At 45.1% G+C, this 22065-nt stretch overlaps 8 protein-coding genes across 8 annotated transcripts; 5 read left to right on the forward strand and 3 right to left on the reverse strand.

The window, feature by feature from the left end:
* Nucleotides 1–3324: 3324 nt before the first annotated feature.
* Nucleotides 3325–4188, reverse strand: N7510_000006 (glutathione S-transferase; the record flags this gene model as incomplete). Its single annotated transcript, XM_056971936.1, has 5 exons — nucleotides 3325–3423; nucleotides 3489–3680; nucleotides 3743–3853; nucleotides 3907–4060; nucleotides 4115–4188. 5 exons carry the CDS (start codon nucleotides 4186–4188, stop codon nucleotides 3325–3327), a joined length of 630 nt encoding a protein of 209 aa, XP_056837053.1.
* A 1488-nt stretch (nucleotides 4189–5676) lies between these two features.
* Nucleotides 5677–7659, forward strand: N7510_000007 (uncharacterized protein; the record flags this gene model as incomplete). Its single annotated transcript, XM_056971937.1, has 2 exons — nucleotides 5677–6155; nucleotides 6219–7659. The coding sequence occupies 2 exons, from the start codon at nucleotides 5677–5679 to the stop codon at nucleotides 7657–7659; spliced, it is 1920 nt and encodes a 639-aa protein (XP_056837054.1).
* Nucleotides 7660–8759: 1100 nt separating this feature from the next.
* Nucleotides 8760–9650, forward strand: N7510_000008 (Zn(II)2Cys6 transcription factor domain-containing protein; the record flags this gene model as incomplete). Its single annotated transcript, XM_056971938.1, has 2 exons — nucleotides 8760–9293; nucleotides 9324–9650. Coding segments are annotated over 2 exons (861 nt in total), but the record flags the coding sequence as incomplete, so codon positions are not given.
* Nucleotides 9651–9822: 172 nt separating this feature from the next.
* Nucleotides 9823–10719, forward strand: N7510_000009 (fungal specific transcription factor domain-containing protein; the record flags this gene model as incomplete). Its single annotated transcript, XM_056971939.1, has 2 exons — nucleotides 9823–9830; nucleotides 10026–10719. The coding sequence occupies 2 exons, from the start codon at nucleotides 9823–9825 to the stop codon at nucleotides 10717–10719; spliced, it is 702 nt and encodes a 233-aa protein (XP_056837056.1).
* A 3665-nt stretch (nucleotides 10720–14384) lies between these two features.
* Nucleotides 14385–15158, reverse strand: N7510_000010 (SDR family NAD(P)-dependent oxidoreductase; the record flags this gene model as incomplete). The annotated part of the gene is made up of 1 exon (XM_056971940.1): nucleotides 14385–15158. One exon carries the CDS (start codon nucleotides 15156–15158, stop codon nucleotides 14385–14387), a length of 774 nt encoding a protein of 257 aa, XP_056837057.1.
* A 1107-nt stretch (nucleotides 15159–16265) lies between these two features.
* N7510_000011 (uncharacterized protein) lies at nucleotides 16266–17322 on the forward strand (the record flags this gene model as incomplete). Its single annotated transcript, XM_056971941.1, has 3 exons — nucleotides 16266–16514; nucleotides 16570–17001; nucleotides 17053–17322. The coding sequence occupies 3 exons, from the start codon at nucleotides 16266–16268 to the stop codon at nucleotides 17320–17322; spliced, it is 951 nt and encodes a 316-aa protein (XP_056837058.1).
* Nucleotides 17323–19387: 2065 nt separating this feature from the next.
* Nucleotides 19388–19993, reverse strand: N7510_000012 (GFA family protein; the record flags this gene model as incomplete). Its single annotated transcript, XM_056971942.1, has 2 exons — nucleotides 19388–19801; nucleotides 19868–19993. 2 exons carry the CDS (start codon nucleotides 19991–19993, stop codon nucleotides 19388–19390), a joined length of 540 nt encoding a protein of 179 aa, XP_056837059.1.
* A 727-nt stretch (nucleotides 19994–20720) lies between these two features.
* On the forward strand, nucleotides 20721–21842 carry N7510_000013 (zinc-dependent alcohol dehydrogenase family protein; the record flags this gene model as incomplete). Its single annotated transcript, XM_056971943.1, has 3 exons — nucleotides 20721–20883; nucleotides 20951–21256; nucleotides 21316–21842. The coding sequence occupies 3 exons, from the start codon at nucleotides 20721–20723 to the stop codon at nucleotides 21840–21842; spliced, it is 996 nt and encodes a 331-aa protein (XP_056837060.1).
* Nucleotides 21843–22065: the final 223 nt, after the last annotated feature.

The raw sequence follows: 22065 nt of genomic DNA on the forward strand, positions 1-22065 counted from the left end.
CCTTTAAAGCATACCAAATGAATTAAATTATTGCCTTTACGGCAACTTCGTATGGCAGCGCCAGCGGGCTCCTGAGTCTGTCAACGCTTCCCATCTACAGCTGGGAAGAATATCAGCAATGCAGTTTGATTGAGTCCTGTATATGTTTGTCTGGCGTCCTGTTCGGATCGCTATCCCCACACCTTGTGGTCAGATGGACGTAAATGAGCCATTACCCCCAACCGATAGTCTGTAATGTTAAAGACGCATACAGTAATTTACTGATATCGGAAGTTGGCGGAGTCTGGATTCCGCGTATCCACTAGGAAATTTACTAGATAGTGTCATGTGACAATGATTGAAACCGATGGTATTCAGGTCTAGCTATCATGTCCATATTTATAGTAGAGACGCGGAAAAACTCTACACAGTGATATCTGGCCACATCGGGGCACAGTTCCCTGATTGGGAAATTTCCAGATGAGCGTGTCAGGCTGCGGCAGCGGATTAATTACCAGGAGCCATTATACTGACAAATGTCAAATATGCGACTGACGGTAAAGGTTTAGCCTCGCATTCGATTCGGAGTTAAATATGGGGCGCTGACTCTGGCGAGATTTCACTAACTCGATCGTAAATCTCTGGAATGCCAAGAGCGTTCCTGTTGCAACTCGTTCGCCTACAGCAAGAGAATTCCAGAATCTTCAGATCTGCTCCATGGACAATTTGCTATTCACAGCCGTAGATACTCTTATAGGAGACGGTGCAGCTTCTAACTAGAGGCTTTACTGTTCAGAAACCTACGAAAGCAATTATTGGAAACTAACCACAAAAATGGCGGTGAGACTTGCTCCGATCTTGACACGGCGAAATCCAGCTGGATTAAATGCCTGAAATGGTTAGCTCGGCGTTGGGGGAAGCTATCTTTATTGCTTCCTATTCTGGTTAATACATTCACCCTGTACAACCGGCACATCAAAGTGACTCCGGGTCATAGTTCGGACGTGTCCTCTTAACCGGCCGCGGAACCCACGACAATGAATGTTCAGGCTTTTTAATTCGCGGAACTCAGGAGCTATCTCTCTCCGCTCTCTATCGTGATCTTTCCATCCGCAGATTGTCTTCAACAACCATCAAAACTTTATAGACATAAGTGTTTGATAGTGCCTGATGAATGTCTGCTAACAAAATTACGTGCAGGCGGGAATCTATCCCTCTAAATTTTATATTCATATGGGTCTACTCTTTGTAAACCAAAAAACCCAGTCTGGCTAGAAGCCGAAGCACCGAGCTGCAACCCTGTCGAATTTGACCAAGGTTTAACGTAACCGAGCTGCTGTACGGAACCTAGATCTACTTCAGGGAGGCATTTGCCTTGATGGGCTAGCGTGAAATCGGAGTATGATGACTACAGTCGCGACCATGCAGAAACCAATTAGACGATGTGCAGCGGCCAAATCCAAGAATCATGCCACCGCTTTACTGAAAAATCGGCGGCCAAAAAAGAGGAAAAGAAAGACTGATGGAAGTTGTGTCTTATGAATGCGTCAAGCCGGAACTATCAAAACTGAATTAAGTATTGTGACCGACTAAAGTATAAATATCGCCATTGCCGCCCGGAACTCAAGACGTCAACCGATTAGTACATCCGAATTTGCCACTTTGAACAATTTCCACTAACGATATGGATCATGGGGAATTTGATAACTCGCTTCTTTTGCTCCAATCACAACTTCCACATTCCTGCTCATCTTGCAGACCAACAGTAAGTTGTTTCCAATCGCTCACTAATACTCAACTTTCGCGCCAGCCCGAGCTCACGTAATAGGATAATCCGAGCTCGCTAGACCCAGCCATCAAACAATCGTCACAGGCCCTCTGGGACCAAAATTCGAGCTTCAAAATACAACCAAACCACCAACGCCCCGAGCCGGTTACATACAATGGCCAGAAGTTGAGCGAAGATAGCTTGTGAGTAAACGGCCTTGCATCCTATGGTTCAAACACTAATAGACGTATACCAAATTCAGATACAACGAAGCGAGCGAGTTATACCACCCGTGTTTGGACTTTCGAGTGGAAGATATGCAAAACACTTCTGTCGCTGTAATAACAAGCGATACGACAGATTCATTCATTACCAACGAGAAGTCAGATTTACTCTCAAAGGAAAACGGTGACGTGAGAACGGTCAAGAAAAGACTCCAGAACCGAATTGCGTATGTTATGCCCTTCAAAGTCTAGAGACTTGGCTCATATATGGTCCAGACAGAAGTCATTCCGCAAACGTAAACAACAGTACACCGAATCGTTGGAAAGACATATTCAAGACTTGGAACAGCAGCTAAAAGAAATTCGCAATGAGAACGCCCAACTTAAAGATATTTCGGCTTCGTACTGTGCAGGCCAGATGCCGGCCCCGATCGCCTCACAAAGTTGTACCGAATGTGTCATCTGTCTTCACCTGAAGAGAAATATGGGTGGACGCATTGTCTGTCCAGAGTCTCGCCCCATAAGCAGATGCCCGGGCTCTTGAAGTCTATCTTAAAAAACTTGTTGCTTGCTGGTTATTCGCGCATGTTTTGCAGCCGGCTTCGCCATAAAGATCCTTATACAGAAATGAGTTTTGAAGCTATTAGCCCGTATTCTCATCCTTCATAATGTCCATCGACTTGAAGCACATGGAGTTGCATATTTCGAAAGACCTGCGCAAATCTATGATACACAAAAAGGTCTAACTGATATACAGGAACGAACAGAATAAGGTTCGACTGATTTAACAGTCTTTTTTTCCCTGAAAATCTATCTCCGAATTGTAGGATGAATGAGAGCTTAGAAACACAAGCCCCCAGAAAAATACAAAGCAAAACCAGTATCGCCTCTGCGCATCATGGCCTATTTGCAAGCCTATGAACTCATAGTATACACAGCGAGGCCGGTCTATCAAACGCACTCAGAGGTCGGCTCTCCAAGCCAACCTCTGACATGAGATATGCAAGAAAATCGTCAATACTTTCCCGTACAAGAATCCGGCAATGGATATGAGAGACTAACTCGACAAGCTGAAACAGCTGAAACAAAAGGCCCCCGTCAGAGTGGGGAGAATGCGGACGAGAAAGGATCGCTGATCGTCGAGTATCAGCGGTGGTATTTAAGTCTTACGTAATAAAATCTCTTTCTTTTCGATACGAGTAGCAATTGGTCAATTTACTTGGAGTCAATCTCCAAAACAAACATCGAATTACCGAGATATCAAAAAATGAAGTAACACTAAGATAATATGTAGACCTCCATCGAGCGTCTAAGCAGAAGATCTCGCATTTTAAGCACAACCCTACGACGTCTCTAGGATTTGGTACTGCGACCACTCGCAAGATACGATTGGATGCGGGGGCGGGCTTCGAAAGCTTTTTTAAACTTAAGAATCGGCTCCGGCAGTTCCGCCTAAGAGAGTCGGCATATTAGTGCCTTGAAGATATATTTATATTGTCAGCTCGGAAGACACATACCGGTAGCGTCCCAATATTTTCATCATTGTCGATAGATTGATAAACAGCAAAATCAGCATAACTGATATTGCTTCCCAGCAGATAAGGTCCCGCTCGTTCGGAGTAATACTCCGCAAGGATTTTATAGTATTTCGGAGCGAAATCATTCTTGTACTCGGCCGTTTTAGCCTTTAGCTGGCTTGCCCATTGTGACTGCAAATAACCTGTTAGTCCATGATAACTTACCGCAAAGTGACCAGCTATCTATGACTTACTCTCCAATCAATATAAATATCTGCCACAGCGTCAACAACGTACTTTTCGAGGCTTGTTTTACCCTCGTAGCTTCCCAATTCTCGGGCCAGATAGCGTAGTATAGGAATGTGCTAGTATCACCGTTAGTAAGCAGAAGTCATTCAAACGAAGAGATGCGGCCAACCTGGTTCAAAATAGCACCATTGTATTCGAGCACTGGCACTTTCCCGGTCCGCGAAAGGCGTTTTGCCTGGAGATCCGTGCTGGTCGCTGCCCAGTTATCGCCGGGCGAATATCGTTTATCCTCGAACTTGATTCCAGCATCTTGCAGGAAAAGCCTGTTCAGACACTCACGTCAGTCCGGCGCAAAGCATTCCTGTGATATTAATTACCGCACGACTTCTCCTCTACCCAAGCTGCCAATATCGAAATAATGCAGAACGGGCTTAGTCGGAAGCTGCGACATGATGGATCAATTGTGGCTGTTTATTTTGGAGGTAATTTCTAGGAGTTGAATTGCGAATAGCTTTGTCCAGAGAGAAATTGGCAGCACTAGGTAGCGGTCAGATTTAAATAAATTCAGTGGAAACAATCCAACAATCCAACAGTAACTATTTACACAACAGTGGGGGGGCTGCGAAAGAATCTTACGTAACGCATACGTAAGGCATTAAACACTGTGTACGTTAGGGCCAACGGCCTTTGTTAAGGTAAGTTTAGATGAAACTTTACCCGATAGGGGCAATGCTTCCATTAACAGGCTAGCGTCTCAAATTGACTTCCTGCTCGTGTAGCATGTGTAAATCAAAGTATATCAAATAGTTGGTATCATTAGTGTGTATCAGGATTACAGCATTAATACAAGAGCTCCATCACTTGCCCAAGCTACCTTATCCATGCCGCTTGCGGGTGTTATCCAACGGCGTCGGGCTCGGAGATCAAAAACCTTGACAGTGAGATTATGAATGCTTGCATGCATCTCTCTTACGTGTTCATGCCACTCAAAATAGTCTAATACTATGATTAATTAGTTGTTACATCTAACAGGATCCTAAAATCAGGTGTTCACTAGCAAAGCACATTCCCAATAATCCACACAATCAATGATTAGAATACAGTGGTGTTCCAAAAGTATGAAACCAGTTACTCGTTAAGGCGATAGGTAGAGTTTCAGACTTTTGGAACATGAATCTGTACTGTCCATTCTGTAGAGTACTTCGACCCCTATTTTTGAAGGAAACTGATTACTACCATAGCTCAGGCGCTGGATGCATCGAAACGACGAATCAGATTGTGGGAATCAGATGATTTATATCGTGGATGGACACCAGCCGCCGCGCTCATGGAAAGCGAATATGTGAGATTAGCGTCATACACCGCATCCAATGACCGATTATGGTATATTTCAAACTTGATACAGCGGTGTTCCAAGGTCTGAAACGCTCTGCTTACCGCTTAAGCGGATAACGAGTCTCAAGCTTATGGAACACCACTGTATAATTCAGTGGAGCTATGCCGAAGACGAAACCACTAATCTGACATGGCAAACGTACCAAGAATTATTCGAGGTATTACTCATTGATTATATGAGAAATTCGGCATCTTATGGCCAAGTGACTAAATACCGGCATTTGGTAATTCTACTAATAGTAATACTGTTCGCTTAAACATTAATTGCATTTGATTCGATTTCATTGAAATTGTTAAATACGAATACACTCCGAGGAAGAATGTTTTCTAGAGCAGGCTTAGAAAGGCAAAGAAATACACGCCACCCAAAGTAACATTCTTCCATTCTCCCGTGCACATTCACTACGATAAAGAACGGACGACGCTACCTGCTATGGCATACGACCATTAGCGGAACGTGATCATAGAGTCAACTACCACTATAAAAAGTGTCACCCTCATCCACCGATCGAAGTAAAGCTAATATTGTTTTAGGACTTGCATCATGCCTTCATCACTCAAGGGATGGCATCCTGGCGAGGTCGCTGTGCAGCACAAGTTAGGATTTGATGAGGCTGTTCGAACCGGCTGGCAGCTAAATGAAAATTCCATGCGCGAACAACACCGGACATTCCACACCACCAATCTCCCATTCATACCAGTTACCACTATCGATAGTCGAGGTCGTCCGTGGGCCTCCATATTAGTCGGAGCTGACGGAGAGATTGGATTTGTTCGGAGTCCGAATGCGCATACGCTCACTGTCAAATCACGCCTGTGGCCAGGAGAGCCTTTGATCCAAACAGTCGAGACATGGCTAGCACGTCGCCAACATAAGCCCATCCAAATGCGTTATCTCACAGCCGGGCTCGGTATTGAACTTGCTACGAGAAGAAGAAACAAATTTGCAGGGCATATATCAGACGTGACGAAAGTAGGGACTTACGATTTCGACCTAACCCTAACTGTGAATCAGACTTTGGGGTGCGAGCGCTATCCTTTACTACTGATTGTGAATGAATGTCTAATAATTGCTTGAACCACTAGGAATTGCCCGAAATACATCAACGTCCGCACTCTGGCACCGCAACCGGAAACTGACCCACAAATCGCATATACCAATTGCGATATGGATCCTCATGCACGTCTTCCGGAAGAAGTAATAAACTTTATTACAGATGCAGACACTGTTTTCATTGGAACAGTCTACAAAGCCAAAGCAGCGGATGCTGAGAACTATCCCTCGCATGCAGGAATGAATGCACGAAGTGGATTGCCGGGATTTGTTCGCGTCCGTCCGTCTGATGGACGGACTGTTGTACTTCCCGACTACTCAGGCAACCGATTTATGTCCTCGCTGGGAAATATTTACTCATCTGAAGTGGCGGGCCTGAGCATCGTATCATTTGCTACAGGTGATGTCTTATATCTCACAGGCAACGCCCAGGTGTTGATAGGCCTACCGGCTCTCGAATTGATGCCGCGTCAGGCCACTCTATGTGTGCTCGAAACAACCGGATATACGCTTGTGCGTAATGCCTTGCCTGTACGGCAGGTTTCTGGAACCAATGTTGAACGCAGTCCATACAGTCCTCAGGTCAAATATCTCCAAGAAGAGCCTCAAGGGATGCCATCAATGACCGACGCGCCCATTGCACGACTCGCAACTGTGGTAAAATTTGCCAAAGATATTGCAACTTTGCATTTCGATGTCACTTATCGGTCTAAGAAGCAACTAAAAATTCGGCCGGGGCAAGCGATCGCTCTAGATTTTATGGATTGGATGGGACTCCCAGACTACCAACACATGGCTGCTGATGCCCCAGGATCGCTGAATGATGATCGTGTGCGTACATGGACTGTTTCAAGTGGACATGAACGCGGACCTGTATGTGGCTTTGATTTAACAATGCGAGAAAAGAAAGGCGGTGCCGTGACAGGCGCTCTATTCGACGTCATTCGTGAACACGGAGCACAGCAGAAATATGGGCAAGAGATAGACGTCCGCGCCCTCGAAATCGATGCTCCAGTAGTCGGTATAACCGGTGATTTCTGTCTTCCTTTCAGAGGATTAAAAATACTCTGGGTGGCTGGTGGCATCGGTCTCACTCCATTCATGGCCATGTTGGCAGCTCTATCTCAGCGCGGGTCCGATGCCCGGGGTGAATTTACCCTTGCCATTTCCACTCGAGAACCAACAACATTTCTACGCCTTATCGAATCCGCGTTGTCAGCCGATATTTCTAACCTGCGAATATGTATCGACATTTTCACGAACGAAATTGTGTCGCAGAGCAGGACTTTGCAAGATCGGAACATTCGGGTCATCTCTCACAAGGGTCGTATCCAACAATCATACTGGGATACAGTTTCTGGAGCAGAAAAAGTTTATATTTGCGGACCGGCAGGGTTTGGAGACTCTGCTGTCGATGGACTACGCGCTGCAGGTGTAGATGGTGAAAGAATCTTTCGAGAGGGATTCTTTTAATAATCAAAAACTTGCACGAACCTTTTTCTTGCAGGGCCGTTAATAACATGACAAGCAGATGTTGCTATAATTGCATTTCAAGGAGCCCAGTATGGAGTCAAAAACGAAGGTTATAAGAGCACAATAGCCAGAGCTGTCTTCAAAGGGAGTGATTAGACACTTTTCATGGCCAGCCCTTGGCTTCAATTGAAATCTTAGATCTTTTTGCAAAAAGCTTCAATGAATATTACGAAAGCGTCGTTTCCGTCTACAGAAGCACCGCTTGGTGTTTCAATTTCTCTAATATTTTGAAGCCAGCCAAGCTTAAAAATATGGGGCTAGTATGAACTGTGGCTGTATCAATGATTTCAACCAGACATCTGACAGACGACCGCTCAAGCTCAGACTGACAAGCGCCACGTATCCGAATCTTCTAATTTATCAACTACGAACACGATAGGTATATTTCTATAACATAAAGAAATGAAGTGAAATCAGGAAACGCTCATACACATCCAGGGTATTTCATTAGCGACAGTACTAACAAGAACCTACAGTAGGTAAGTTAATTACACTTCGCAATAAAGGAAATAACTGTAAGCGCTCGCTAAAATTTGACGAGCGTAACCTGTACGGTATGAGATATAACACGGGTCACAAAAAAGATGGCTTCGATTACTTTACTTTGATACGGCTGGTATTTTATAAATGTACCACCATACCTATGACCGAGAAAACTTGTCATGCAACCACAGTTCGTTAAGTAATTTCTTGGCAAAGCGGGGTTATTTCTAAGTATGCCACTTGTTTTTAAGACGGCTTTTCATTCCTTCAGCAATGTGGCGACAGGGCATGGAATTTCCAACTGGATAATCCGTGTCTAGATCACAGACTTACTGTACACAAAAGTTGATCGTCCTCTGCTTGCCAATTATACCGCAACTCTTCCTTTGAGTATTGCTTCTGATCTTTTAAAACAGTCCAACCCAGGGATTTTCACGATAGAAACTTCGACATGGAGGAGAGGTAGATTGCGTGTCCTTCTGGAAACCTTCCTGAGCCTTGAAACTGAACATTCTCTACAAACTTATAGTGGCCAATCGTCGAGAACTCACACAGAACGTGATCTTGACTACTTGCTATTCAAACGACGACGATTTCGTTCTGCGAAAGCCTGTTATCCTTGCAGGCGTCGCAAAGTGAAATGTGATCTCAGTCAGCCCTGTGATAGTTGCAATGTTCGTGGACACGCCGATCTTTGTGAGTATCCACAGAGTCGCATCGGTCCTGAGCCAGCCGAAGATAGGACAAAACACGGTCACCAAGGACACCCTTTCCATGCCTCTCAGGCAGAAACAGCAAATACAAATTCGGTTCGCGGTCTCTATGTGGATGCGGTAGAGCCATATGAATCGAAAGTCCATCTCGGCTCAAGTTCGCTTCCAAAGCTTTTGACTAAATATCAGAATCTAAACCAAAGTAAACGTCATGATGGGCCTCAAGCGGCGTCCTTTGTACCTGGTGCGCACCCGCAGGCGATTTTTGAAATTTTGTGTTTGCAAGACTCGAGTCCCAATTTTCCTTTCACAAATCTCTGGAAACCGGATGATGGCCCGGAGAAGATATACCTCGCTTTACCTGATGACGACGATATTGTAAGGTCGGTGAATACATTCTAACAACAGTATTCGCTCGTTCTAACAGCAAGCGATAGCCTAGTTCGGTTTTGTCAAGGATCGTTATTTCGCATTCTCCCATCCGTAGTGAATTTTCCGGAATTTGAGGCTACGCTCGCTCATTTTCTCGAAACCAGAGCGAATTCGACGGGGAACGCTTCGGCAATGTTTTCGCCCAATACCAGCCCTGCATGGTTTGGCCTCCTCTTCGCTATTCTCGCCTGTGGCGGACAGCTTGCTTATGAAGCGGATACTGAGATACTAAAAGCTCGTGTGTTTGGTATGCATCAATCCTGCCGCCTCGACGCCAACTTTTACAATAAAGGAGGATCCTAACATCCGAACACAGCATGTTGTTCATTCCAATGTTTGAGATTGAGTAATTTCATCTCTTTCCCAACCATTGAAGTGATTCAAACGCTTGTTTTGCTGGTCAATTTCTTGCGGAATCAAGCAGACGCTGGAGCATCATGGTCGATGCTCGGTAAATAACTACAATCTTCACGACATGCATACGTGTCTCTGCTAAGATTCCATTCTGTCTAGGTTTAACCATACGTCTCGCTCAAAGTCTCGGACTACATCGTGTACCAAATCCGGATGCAATAACTGATTCCAATAAAGCCGAGGCAACTGTGAAGTACTACATATGGTAAGTTTCGTTTATCGAAACTCATACGCAGAGACTGATAATTAGCCAACAACGCCCAGGCGCTCTCTGATATGGCAAGATACACTGGTATCTTTGTGTTATGATCGACCGCCGGGAATAACTGTCCTTGAAACCGTTCCATTCCTGCCACCAGCAATACCTGGGGACGATCACCTATATACGTTTTCCGACAGCTGCCATTATCTTTTTATGACTGCAAACAAGATTGTGCAAGCTCTTGATTATGCCAAATCTTCACAGCAACTATTGCCTCCAGAGACAATCCTTGATTACCGAAGGGCTCTCAATGCCATTGAATCTCGGTCTGTCCCTCATGTACAAGATATCTCGAAGTGCCAAAGCAGAGACGACTGTATTCAACACTACTTTTTCCGTACATTTTCAGACTCCGTCATGCTGTGCTTGTGCCGGCCTGCCGTTCTTGCACTTGACGGTCAACGTCAGGATGAGCTCACCGATATCTATCTGAGCCGTTGCCGCTCTGTTTTGCAAACGTACTTGGAGTTGTTGAAGTTGCAGTGTCCGATACGAAAGTCTTGGCTGTTCGTTCACATTACATTGAGCTGCGCTCTTATATTCGGGATGGCTACAAAACGCCAGAGTAACCCTCGAGACGAAGTTTTTCTGATACAATTTTTCAACACGTTATCGCAAACATCCATTTGTACTGGCGTACCGGCTTATCAAACAGCATTTGATCGTCTCAAAAAGCTCTTGGATGGTTGCGAGTGAATTTAGAGTACGTCGATAAAATTATTTCGGTCGAAACTCGGCAACACTGTAAATTATTACCTTTAGTCTTGCCCTGAGAAAGATATAGTCCACTACTAAAATATGTGATTGGCATTATCCAGCTAGAGCCTTAATAGTGCTGAAAATTCCATTCAAGCTTTCTCGGACTAGGTCCAGATATAATAGAATATAGCTATATATGTGTGTAAATGCACTTATTAATCTATGTAATTTCCGTCAGATATGTATCAGTCTGCTTATACCGCCAATAACCTATCGCACTCTGTGAAATAATTATAACTTTAACTACATAAGGCACCATACATAGTGCAGAAAATTGGCAATAAAACTCTTGCTGTATCGTGCCTGCAACATAGCACCCCTTTCCATCGTTCCCAATGTCTCTTTCCTGGACAATGGATTTAGAACACATGATAATCGTAATTATCATAGATCTCTAACCTCTTTTTCTTACTCATCAAAGGGCGGCTGGATGATCTCATGATACCCCATTCCGCGTTCGTTCAGAGTTATCTAAGTCGAATTACGAAATACCAAGCGACCAATATCAACTTGTCAGTACACGACACAACGATGGTGAGCTTTCGTCATACCATTACAAAACAAAAATCTGTTACTTTTGTACAAATTGTAAAGACTCCGTGACACCACTTAATCTTCCCAATTTCCACCGATTACGTCATATTTGCTCGAATTCGCAATTCGTCCAGAAATGAAACCCATAGCACAGTTGAGGAAGTTTCATGGCTCGGTTGACTCACGGAACCTGTTTCTGCTCCCGTAAGCCCTTCTTTGTAGTATTGTTTTTGGTATTCCGGTAGAGGTCGAACTTTCCAAATATTCAATCTTTTTTCACTTCTGTTTCATTACTCACTGCAGCAGTCTGATGGAATTGGCCCCGGACACACCATTCCATTGTTCCAAAACTTCATCATGTGACGACACATGACACACAGGGAGTTTCCTCGTGAGTTCAAACTCTGATTCCGGCAGTATGATGACAAAGACCGCTCGAGTTCACAATTCTGTTCTCGAAGATGGCCGAGCTGCTCCTCTAGTTCCTTCGCGTGTTTTTCCAAAGATTCTGTGTATTGTTGTTTTCGCTGGCGAAATGTCTTTTGCCTGAACCAACTATTAGCGGTGTTTTGTCTTCACTAGGCATCGTACCACGTACGCTAATCGGTTTTGGATCCTTTTTCTATCCAGGCTCGTGGTTTGATTGATATTTTGAGATTTGACGGTCTGCCTGTGAATCTGAGAAGCTTGCCATTTCTTCTTCGCGTTGGCTGGAAAGCCGGGGGTATTTTCAGTCGAATTTTCCTGCACTGGGCGAGCCTTGTTATGGCTCTCAACTTGATCGGTATTCCTGCAAAGGCACCAAAATGGGTCATTTGTTGCTATGTAATAAAGCAAATTTGTGGCTATTTTGCTCACTTTGGCGGGGCTTTCGGATCTGTAGGAGAGCTCGGTCTTGGGGTTTCACACTTCTGACCAATATCAGAGATCGCTGTAGTGAGGAATGATTGGTCCGTGATAAGATCAAAAGGATCTTTATCGTCCTAGAGGCAGTTCAGCGACCACACATCATTTGTATTAATAAAAGGATTTCTAACATTCTGGTTGTATGGTAGCCAAGAATCGATGGGCTGCGGCGGTAGCCAAAACATGGGATTATTCATTTGACTTATCTCCATGGCGGAAAATACTCGTTCTGAAGGGATCGACAGGAAGTGAACATGATGTGTCCGGGGCCAGGACGCGGTTCATTTATATGGTCTTGAAACTACACATGGTCTGGGGGGGCGATAGGTTCGCCCTGTAACGTCTATGATTCTTTGAAAGCCTCGCTAGGTCGACGGGCCATCTTTCTGTAGAATCAATACAGCAAACCTAGGTTCAATCTTGAAATGAACAGCCTAGAGATCCGATTGGGAGTTGGTTTCCATCTTGCCCGAATGCTGAAAACCCGAAAGCCACAAAAGCAGAACTGTTATCGTCGTTGTGACCAATGAGATTTGTATTCAAAAAAGCTTCAGACTTCTTTCCTCAAGCTATCCAGATGTGGAAATAGTCCCAGCTGAACGTACCAATGCGGGGTCTTTAACCGAAAACGTCCCACTTATTTGAGTGGCGTTCGGGAGCACGTGCCTGTTTCAAAGTTTTTATCGTCGACCCGATTCTGGACGCCGGATTGGCAATAAGCTCAGCCTAGCCTCCATAGAGTCATGCTTCCCAAATACGCGCAGCTTAGCTTTGTTTTTCCCATAAAAGTTCGTCACATGACGTAACCAATAATTCTGTTTGTCTACTGCTTGTGACCAGGCAGGCACATCATGAAAGAAAATGAAGAAATAGTCAATTTGATGTGCCAATGACGACGGGACTTCCCAAGTTGGAGAAGGAAAGAAGAAGAAAGAAAAGTCCCAGCTATCTGCATGATAATGTTGAAGCACTATCTTCACAACGATCACGTGCCCTGGGCACGACCACGCTGAGTCAGCTCTTAGCCTAGTTCAGCTAGTAGAGTGGCACCCGGCGGAATCCCTGTCTGCCCGAACGCTATCCACCCATGCCATCGGCCAGCGGGAGTTCGCTCTTCATTTCCTTTTTGGCTACACGGATCGGCTTCCGCTTCGAGACTGTGCCTCATCCAAAAGTCTCAGAGCAGTCCCGGCGACGGATCGCAAAAGCCTCTCTATATCCAGTCCTGAAATGTGATGCCTTACGTCCATGTGGACAACGCATCAAGCGGGAGCGATCGAGCCCGTGCAATTACTCTTCTCATATAAGTTCATACGGTCGTCAGTGTCATCGTCGCCAAGCAAGTCCTATGAGCAGATCAACTGTGCATATCCACTTTGACAGCTCGAGTCAACGTATCCCTGTTGCTCAGGGTGCAAAAGACAACTTTCCCGCAACATATGTTGCTCTTTCATATATTCCTTGTAACCTAAACAACACCAATCAGAGAAGTCGTACGTGATCACGAACTGGCTTCTCTATCATCAAAAATATCAATGTCACTAAAATTTGCCAATGATGGTCTACCTCGGGAATTCTGTTGTCTTTTTCTTTCTTCAGAATATTTAAGAGCTGATGCAGGTAGAGGGGAAGCTTCCTGCACTGTCAGTGGATTTATCCAATAGCACACCATATGAAGAGCCGACGTCTCACGTCCGTGAGATCTTCTCGCTCTACGACATCTACTACTGATTTGGTAGGAGAAGATGGTTCACGATCCGATCTAAGTTATCTGGACCGTTTTCAATAGCTTGGGATGCTGTGGGGCTTAAGAATATTCCTAATCGCGATCAGGGGCTGGATATCTTGGCGAGATCGAATAGCCTGAATGACGGTGTTGGAGAAAAGGGAAAATTTCATATGTTTGGTAGTGGAAGACCCAAAGGCCTCATAAAGTCCGTCAGATTCTGACAGACAAATAGATTCGTTTGTAGTAATATTTTTATCCAAGAACCAAGGTTAGAAAAATCATTTCAAATTGACCATTGTCTGGAGCCAGTAAGGTAAACAACTAAGAGAACAGAGCTCGGGTCGGGTTAAGGTCGCCATTTTAACCCGCAACTGTGCGGGTTATGATGTTGTCTAAATATACCTTTCTTGGTACTCCGGCGCGTTAACTTCAGTTATAGCCACCCTCCATCAATAACAATGCTCTGTCCAGTCATGCCAGAGCCATCCGCAGCAGAAAGCCACAATGCGAGGTTTGAAACATCAGACGGCTTCAGAATCCTTTTAAGGGCCTGACGTTCCAGCAAGCTCTTTTCGTACTCTGGGGTAATTATATCTCTTTTTTGTCTCTCTGTCGCAATTGCTCCTGGCATGATACTGTTGACCCGAATACCCCTCAGACCGAGCTCATGGGCTAATGTTTTTGTGAGTCCAACAATGGCGGACTTGCTGACAACATATGGTGCCATATCGGTCAGAGGAGTAGCCCAAGCAACACTGCCCATGTTGATGACCGAGGAAGTCTCGCTGAAAGCTGGCAGGAGTGCCTGGGTGATAAAAAAATGATGGCGGAGATTGGTAGCGAGACCTTTCTCCCACAAATCCAACGTAATATCGCCCGATTTCTGGCGTTTATCGTTGGCGGCATTGTTAATGAGGACATCAATTTGAGGGTAGAGTTCCAAAAGCGAGGCAGAAACGGACTTAACATCGCCCTCAATGTCTGTCACGTCACAATGCATGAAGATAGGTGGGTAGGTGACACCAGCCTTTTCGAGTTTCTCGATAAGCTGACACGCGGCTTTCGTAAGGATGTCGAGTATGACGACCTGGGCACCCTGATTGGCAAATGCTTCAACCATTGCGCCACCGATACCGGTTGCGCCGCCTGAGATGATCACAATTCTTTTGCGGAGAGTTGGATAAACGGCAAATTGAGATGTTAGCATGATGGAAGATGCTTGGGAGAATACTGCAGTGGGATAATATAAAATCGATGAAATGTGTTGAAAGATTCGGACAGATTTAGAGAAATGGGTCAGCAAGTCTCAAAACCGACACTTTCGGCCCAATTTATACGGATTACTCCCAAGTCGGGAATTTCCTATTACATCAAAGACCGCTCCCCGTAAATTTATTGCCTGTTATGGTAAGCTTCCGCTCCGCGGGCGGTGACGCTTAATTGTTTATGTGTATCCACCACTGTGAGAACGTGAATATTATTTCATAACGTAATTAATCTCAACTTCTACATAATGGTAGAAAATACAACCATGTTGCGTGCAAATCAAGTGCAGCGTTCTTTGCATTTAATGTCCTATTCGATCTCCTTCTTTTGTCCTGAACTTTTCAACTGTCATACTGTTCTACCTTTTGGCGTATGCTATATGAGAATTCGATCTCGTCCTGTCCGCCATTCCTAATGGACTTGACAGCTTATTAGCCTTTTCTCGATTGCCCTCAGGAAACTTTAATCCACGTAACTCTCTTTCTGGTCCGGCTAGTGTGACTAGCGCGCAAATTAATGAGAGCGGCAAAGTTCACTTGTCGCACTCTGGCCCGTTTAGGCAAGTCCGCAGAAGGTGGCAACATCCTTTTTAAACAATAAAAGAGACCAAGATTCGCAATTAAGCAGTTTTAAAGCGTGCAAAGAGAGTGCATTAATGTTTGATTCTTCAAAAAGTTGGGTTACCACCGCCTTAATGGTTTGGAAAGGAGACATAGCAAGCTATGATTTGAGGTTTGGCCCAGTATTACCATCAATACAGAGGCTTACTAACATATATTCTCGTCGTAGTCTGGAGAGATCCTGCATATTCTTTCCGCACGTGCGGGATCCAGAAAATGTGCCTGAGATTACTGGAAAATTTCACATCTGTCTCTCTCGTGCCGCTTGGTTCAGAAGCATCAAAGTGAGAACTAGAGGAATCATGAGAATGTAAGAGCATCTCACAATGACGTGATGAGTTTTCTTTGCTCAAGTTTTGAATTTTAGTCCACCGGACGACTTCTTCATATCAGACGGCCGGGAGCAGCTCACTTTCGAACGACATCAGATGCTTGCATCATCCAAGACTCTTGATTCTTTCCAAATGGCTGCTGGAGATTACGAATTTCCATTTACAATTCCGCTGTCGAGTAACATCTTGGAAACAATAACAGGTCCGAACCATGAATACCACACCTATCGAGTAGAAGCCGTGTTGGAGCGTCGCTTCAGGAAAGATTTAATCGTTTCGCGACCGGTAAAACTTTACAGCACTCCTAATCCGGATATGGTCAACATGACACAAAGCTTCCCAATGGTACGGACGTACACACTTGTCTACAAGGTAGACTAAACTAATATTTGATTGCTAGGCTGTCGAGGGTCTTTTCTCTCAAAATATTCAGTATAGCATTTCTATGCCGGATCAAAATATTCCTTTCGGCAGCACTTTCCTTGTGGAATGCTGGTTTGCGCCACTGTCGAAAAGCATCAAACTTTGTGCTCTCACAATCGAAGTTATTGAAAAGCACTACTTGCGATTCGATGCCACCGCAAGAGAGTCAGTACGGGATAATATTCGTTATGTCACCTCAGCAAAGAACCATACAGTTTTCACACAGAAAGAAGATGTCACCGACGAAGCTAGTTCTGCAGAGACTGAGTGGCGTATCAAACAGCCAGTTTCTCTACCAAAGAGCTTGCAGCACTGTTCACAGAGTATTTCGACTCAAAATATCAAAATTGGACATGCTCTGGTAATAATCGCCGATTTCCAAGACGGGCAAGGCCTAGTATCAACCAAGGTGTGCAAATCTGCTCAGTATTCGAGATCTTGCAACTAAACTCTGGTCCAGGTCATGAAAGAAATATCATTCAACATTCACATGGCAGCCAGTGTGATTGAGCAAAGTGCCATCGTTCCTGGTCAGGATTTTAATCTTTTAGTAACCCACGGAAGTCCTCCTCCATCTTATGGTAAACACACTTCGGATCTCATTTTCGCGAACTTACCTGAGATTGGTGCCTTGGATCATCCAGTATCAAATTGCGGAGCGGTTCCAATCTGCTTTCGATTTTCAGAGTCTCCGCCCTGTTACGAGCAACTTGGGCCTACTGATCCATGATGAATTTACTGGAAATCTTGGTCATTTAGTTAGACGACTAGCTTGCCGTTTCATGCAATAATCATTTTAGCCTATCTCCTTTGTTATTGGTATAACCACGTACTTGTGTGTTCGAAATTCCATACACGGTGAATAGCGACGCGCTCTCAGAACCCTAAGCAATTTCTAGATTGCGCTTGGAATCATGTAGTTAATCAGCTCAACTTTATTTCTTGGTGGATCGGTATCTAGAAAGAGTTTGATATGGTCTTGCTTGATACATATATCTTCCTCTTTCCCCATCAGTTACGCCACTTGGAATGAACTTCATTTCGTCTAAATAAACCTCGTGCTCCAATCGTTGTTTTCTCCAATATCCGACACCACGCAAAAGACAGATATTCGGACGCAATAGGGTAAAAGGACCAAGTATTCAATTGAGCGGTCATAGATGGAATATATCAAATTAAGCAAAGGCGATCAGATAGGGCCCATATTTTGACTAAACCCGTAGCTGAATCCGTCGAGACCCGAGTGATATTCGGTCGGAAGTCCAGGGAATGTGAAACAAAAAATTATCGAAAAGAATATCGAAATTTCCAATGGCACTAGCCGGGATAGGAGGATTACCAAGTATATTATTGAAACTGAATGGGTCCTGCGATAAGTCTTGACGATCTGAAGCCGAACTTCATTCCAATAGGCAATTTCACCAATTCTTATAGCTTGAATGTCGCTACCGGTAGAATTCGGGGGGCTTTGCGGTGCTGCGTTAAAATGAGTTTAACGAAGCGAATTTGTCGTGCATTGACAGCGAGAGTTGTTGGATTCAACTTCAGATACATTAGAATATGATGGCGGTGAGACTCAGGGAGAATCGGAGAGCCAACCCAGAGACCTGATCATGGAGATCATGAGGGAGAGGCAACGAATGGAGTGAGTTGTATTGACTAAGTGATCTTCCAGAAGGAAAGGTCTATTTACAAGCGGCGGTGGACGCCGACACCTCAGGCACCTACCTGATCACCTATTTGATCAATTTGTTCAATTCCTCTCTCTCTTCAATCTCTTTCAGCATATTTTTGAAATCATCATCGTCATAATCGTCAATTTGCTTTCTGAAGAAAGCCATGTTATTTTTCAGCCAAGCTCCCTCTTCTCCCGCCTGTTCTCTTCTGGTTAGCCATTCCTTAGAATGTAGGTAGGTTGGTCGGATTTTAGAAAGCTTATTTACCTTATAGAAAAGCGAAACTGTGTACATATTTCCGCCCAGTGGTCAACTTGCCAAAAAGAAGTTTCATCCAAAATAGCTTCAAGTTGCCCGCCACCTGCGTCAGTCAGTGCCAGCTGTCCCGGGCCTTGGCATCGCAACAGACTGTCACCTTACGTAATGCGAGCTGCGGGAAGTCGCAAACGACGGTTTGGCTCGGAGGTGAGTTTCCTTTTCCGGACGTTCTGCACGTCAGAGGCAGCTCAGGATTGGTGCCTCGCGTTTTCCAGTAAGATGAGGAAAAACGGAATAAAACCAAGTTTTTTCGTGTATGCTATTTTACTTTTGCCAGTCATGAAAACCCAATCAATGGATGAATGTTTGAAGAGCAATAAAGAAAGGACAGTACCCATGCTGATCACGATGGCCAAGCCGTGGGGCCGTGCTTATCTAGGACCAGTTGCAACTCATTTCACGAATCAGTTTACTATATACATGCGCGTCAATGACGAAACATTCCTCATGATGACATCGACCCACACGATGCATTTGATGGGCATAACTTGTTGTTTCGGCGCGTAGTTATTACCAGACATGCGCAGCAGGAGGTATTCGGTGATGAAATTCTGCCGCGGTACTGTAGTTGAGCGAACGAGAGGCATTGATGTTCACATTGGTCTTCATATATTCTTGGTTAGTACCATCCATGTAAACTTTCAGATACAGGTGTCATTTCGGATTTAGTTATATTTCGGACCAGGTTTGGGAATCAAAGAAGAAATGCTAAATCAGCAATTTATGCCACCACGAATGGTTTTCAGCCAATAGTAAATATTGAAACTGGAAGTTGGAGAGTCTTGGTACACACTTAGGCTACTATACATGAAGGCCATCCTCCACAAATTGCTTTGCACCTTCTGTAGGAGCTTTCCAGGCAACGCGGTCCTTGGTAAACTGCTCCATTGTGGGTCTCAATTTAGTCTCGTGCAACGAGAAGTCATCCACGCTGCCAACACGCAGAATACTCATGCCGGGGAAAGCTGCACCGACACGGTACATGAGCGAGCCACATGTGGAACAAAAGTAGTTGGTCATGGTGTTTTCTTTGCCCGGCTCTTTCACAAAAACAGTGCGCGACTGGCTGTACCTCTTTAGATTATCGCGGCCACGCAAATGCTTCAAGTGCGTATCATAGACCGTGAAATTAGTTGCATGCATAGATGCGGTAAGCTTGTGACAGTCGGAGCAATTGCAGACGAAAGAGCCAACATAGCCAGCTCCATGGGTTGGCTAGAAGGTTGATACAGCTGTTAGAGCCGAGCAGAAATGACAGTAGGTTCGAAATACACGACTTACGAATGACAGTTGCACTGCACCGCAAAAGCATGTGGCGGTCGCTTCATCCTCCGTGGACCAGCCATCATCAGCACCTCCAGCTAGAGGGAAGTACGGCATTGATTTGTCAACAGCTCTGGGCGACATGTTTCTTGCGCTTAAACAGGGTCGTAGTTGGAAACGTGGGATGGGTGATATGCTTCGTGATTAAAGAAGAGCGAGGATCTGGGAGACAAAGCGGACTGGTTTATATACCTGCGAAAATGGATCGAAAGGGGCTGTCGGTGTCTGGTCCCTCACGTTGACTGTTCGGATTATCAATAAAGAGATGCTTTACTTGCTTTAAAATCATTCGATGACCTAGTCTACCCATTACTCAGCAAAGAGCTTAAACCCTTTGACTCCCTTGGCTTTACGTATTTATGGCTAGCAATTCAATTATTCATTGGCTCCTTAATTGACTTTAAGGCATGATGTGCCATGGCCCCTGTGTTCTTACTAATTACCCCGATCAGTGAAGTCTTGAAGACTAGCGCTACCCCATGGAGTAGGCGACCTAAGCGATCGAAGCGGGAGCGAGATAGCCGAATTTATCCGATTGGTTCAATCCCATCTTAAGTGACCCCATCTCTTGGCATTCCTAATGAGAATGTGGTCACTCGGGGAAAGACAAATGTGAAAAAAGAGTGGATCCGTTTGTCAAACTACGACGAGCGAGCCGGCTTAAAGTTAAATATATGTTCATACTTGTGGCATAAAAGGGGGGCCATTTGGTGGTGCTTATGATTGTCGTGCCATTTGTTGCCAATATATCACCGTTCATCTTCTGTCGGTCCGGCGAATACTCAGGCGCAATATCAAATTTCTTGTCGCAATGTCTCTACCGACCACCACCAGCACCTGGGCCGTGCATGGCACTGGCCCTGGCGCAGGGACAAGTGCGCTGAAGTGGAAAGAAGACCAAGCCTCTATCATCGTTAAGCCCAACAGATGTACTGGTGAAATTTCAGGCCGCCTGACTGAACTACCGCGATCTCGTCAGTAAGTCTTCAGAGCCGAGCGCATTCTGCATATAAGTCGTGTTCTAAGGAGATATTGTTACAGTCTGTCAAGGCACATACCCTCGCAAGGTAAAGGAAGGCGTGGTTGCTGGCAGTGATGGTGCTGGTGAGGTTCTTGCAGTTGGATCTAGAGTTTCCCGCTTCAAGAAGGGCGATCATGTTGTGACGGCTTTCTATCAAGACTTCTTCAGCGGCCCTGCCCCTACCAAGTCTATCGCAGACAAGGCTTTGGGGGGCTCAGCTGATGGCACATTTCGGCAATTTGGTGTTTTCGATGAGCAAGGCTTACTGCACCTCCCACCCAACCTCAATTTCCAGGAAGGGGCAACTCTTTCGCCGCTCTTACAGTGTGGAACAGCCTGAACGGATTGCAGACCCTTAGGCCGGGTGACTGTGTTCTTACCCAAGGGACTGGCGGTGTCTCTTTGTTCGCTATTCAGTTCGCTCTAGCGGCTGGCGCTACGGTCATTGCTACCACCTCTTCGGAAACCAAGGCACAGAACCTCAGGGAAATTGGAGCGCATCACATCATCAACTATCGCGACGAAAGAAACTGGGGAAGAAAAGCGAAACAGCTGTCTCCGCAAGGCCTAGGTTGCCATCGCATCATTGAAGTAGGTGGACACAACACAATCAAGCAATCTCTGGAGGCTGTTACACCTGGAGGTCATGTTGCTATTATTGGTTTCCTAACCGGAATGGACAAAGGTGAAGATCATCCCTCCCTCCTCGAGCCGTTCTCTCGCACGTGTGTTGTTCGCGGCATTGAAATGGGCAATCGAGCTCAATTTGAGGAGATGATTCGTGCCATTGGGGTCAACAACATCCATCCTGTGATTGACCCTGCTGTCTTTTCTTTCCAGGAGTTACCTGCAGCATTCAAGTACCAATTTGAACAGAAGCACATGGGAAAGGTCGTGGTCAATATTTCCTAAATCTATCGCGGCTACGGTCTTGGGCCTCGCTCAGGGCAATCAAGAATACCAGGCTTGGACGATGGATGTGTTTGCGAAGATCCCGTTCCATGATCCACCCCTCTTCATATTTGATCAAGAATCAGACAAAACCACTCCATCTTGAGCTATGTGTGGGGTCATAAGTGTCTCCAATCCTGCCATGCTCCTCTTTCTATTGTGTATTTATTCCGGTTATGGATGT

The sequence above is a fragment of the Penicillium lagena genome, assembly GCF_028827675.1.
Source record: "Penicillium lagena strain IBT 129212 chromosome Unknown utg000001l_segment0_segment0, whole genome shotgun sequence".
Taxonomy (NCBI): domain Eukaryota; kingdom Fungi; phylum Ascomycota; class Eurotiomycetes; order Eurotiales; family Aspergillaceae; genus Penicillium; species Penicillium lagena.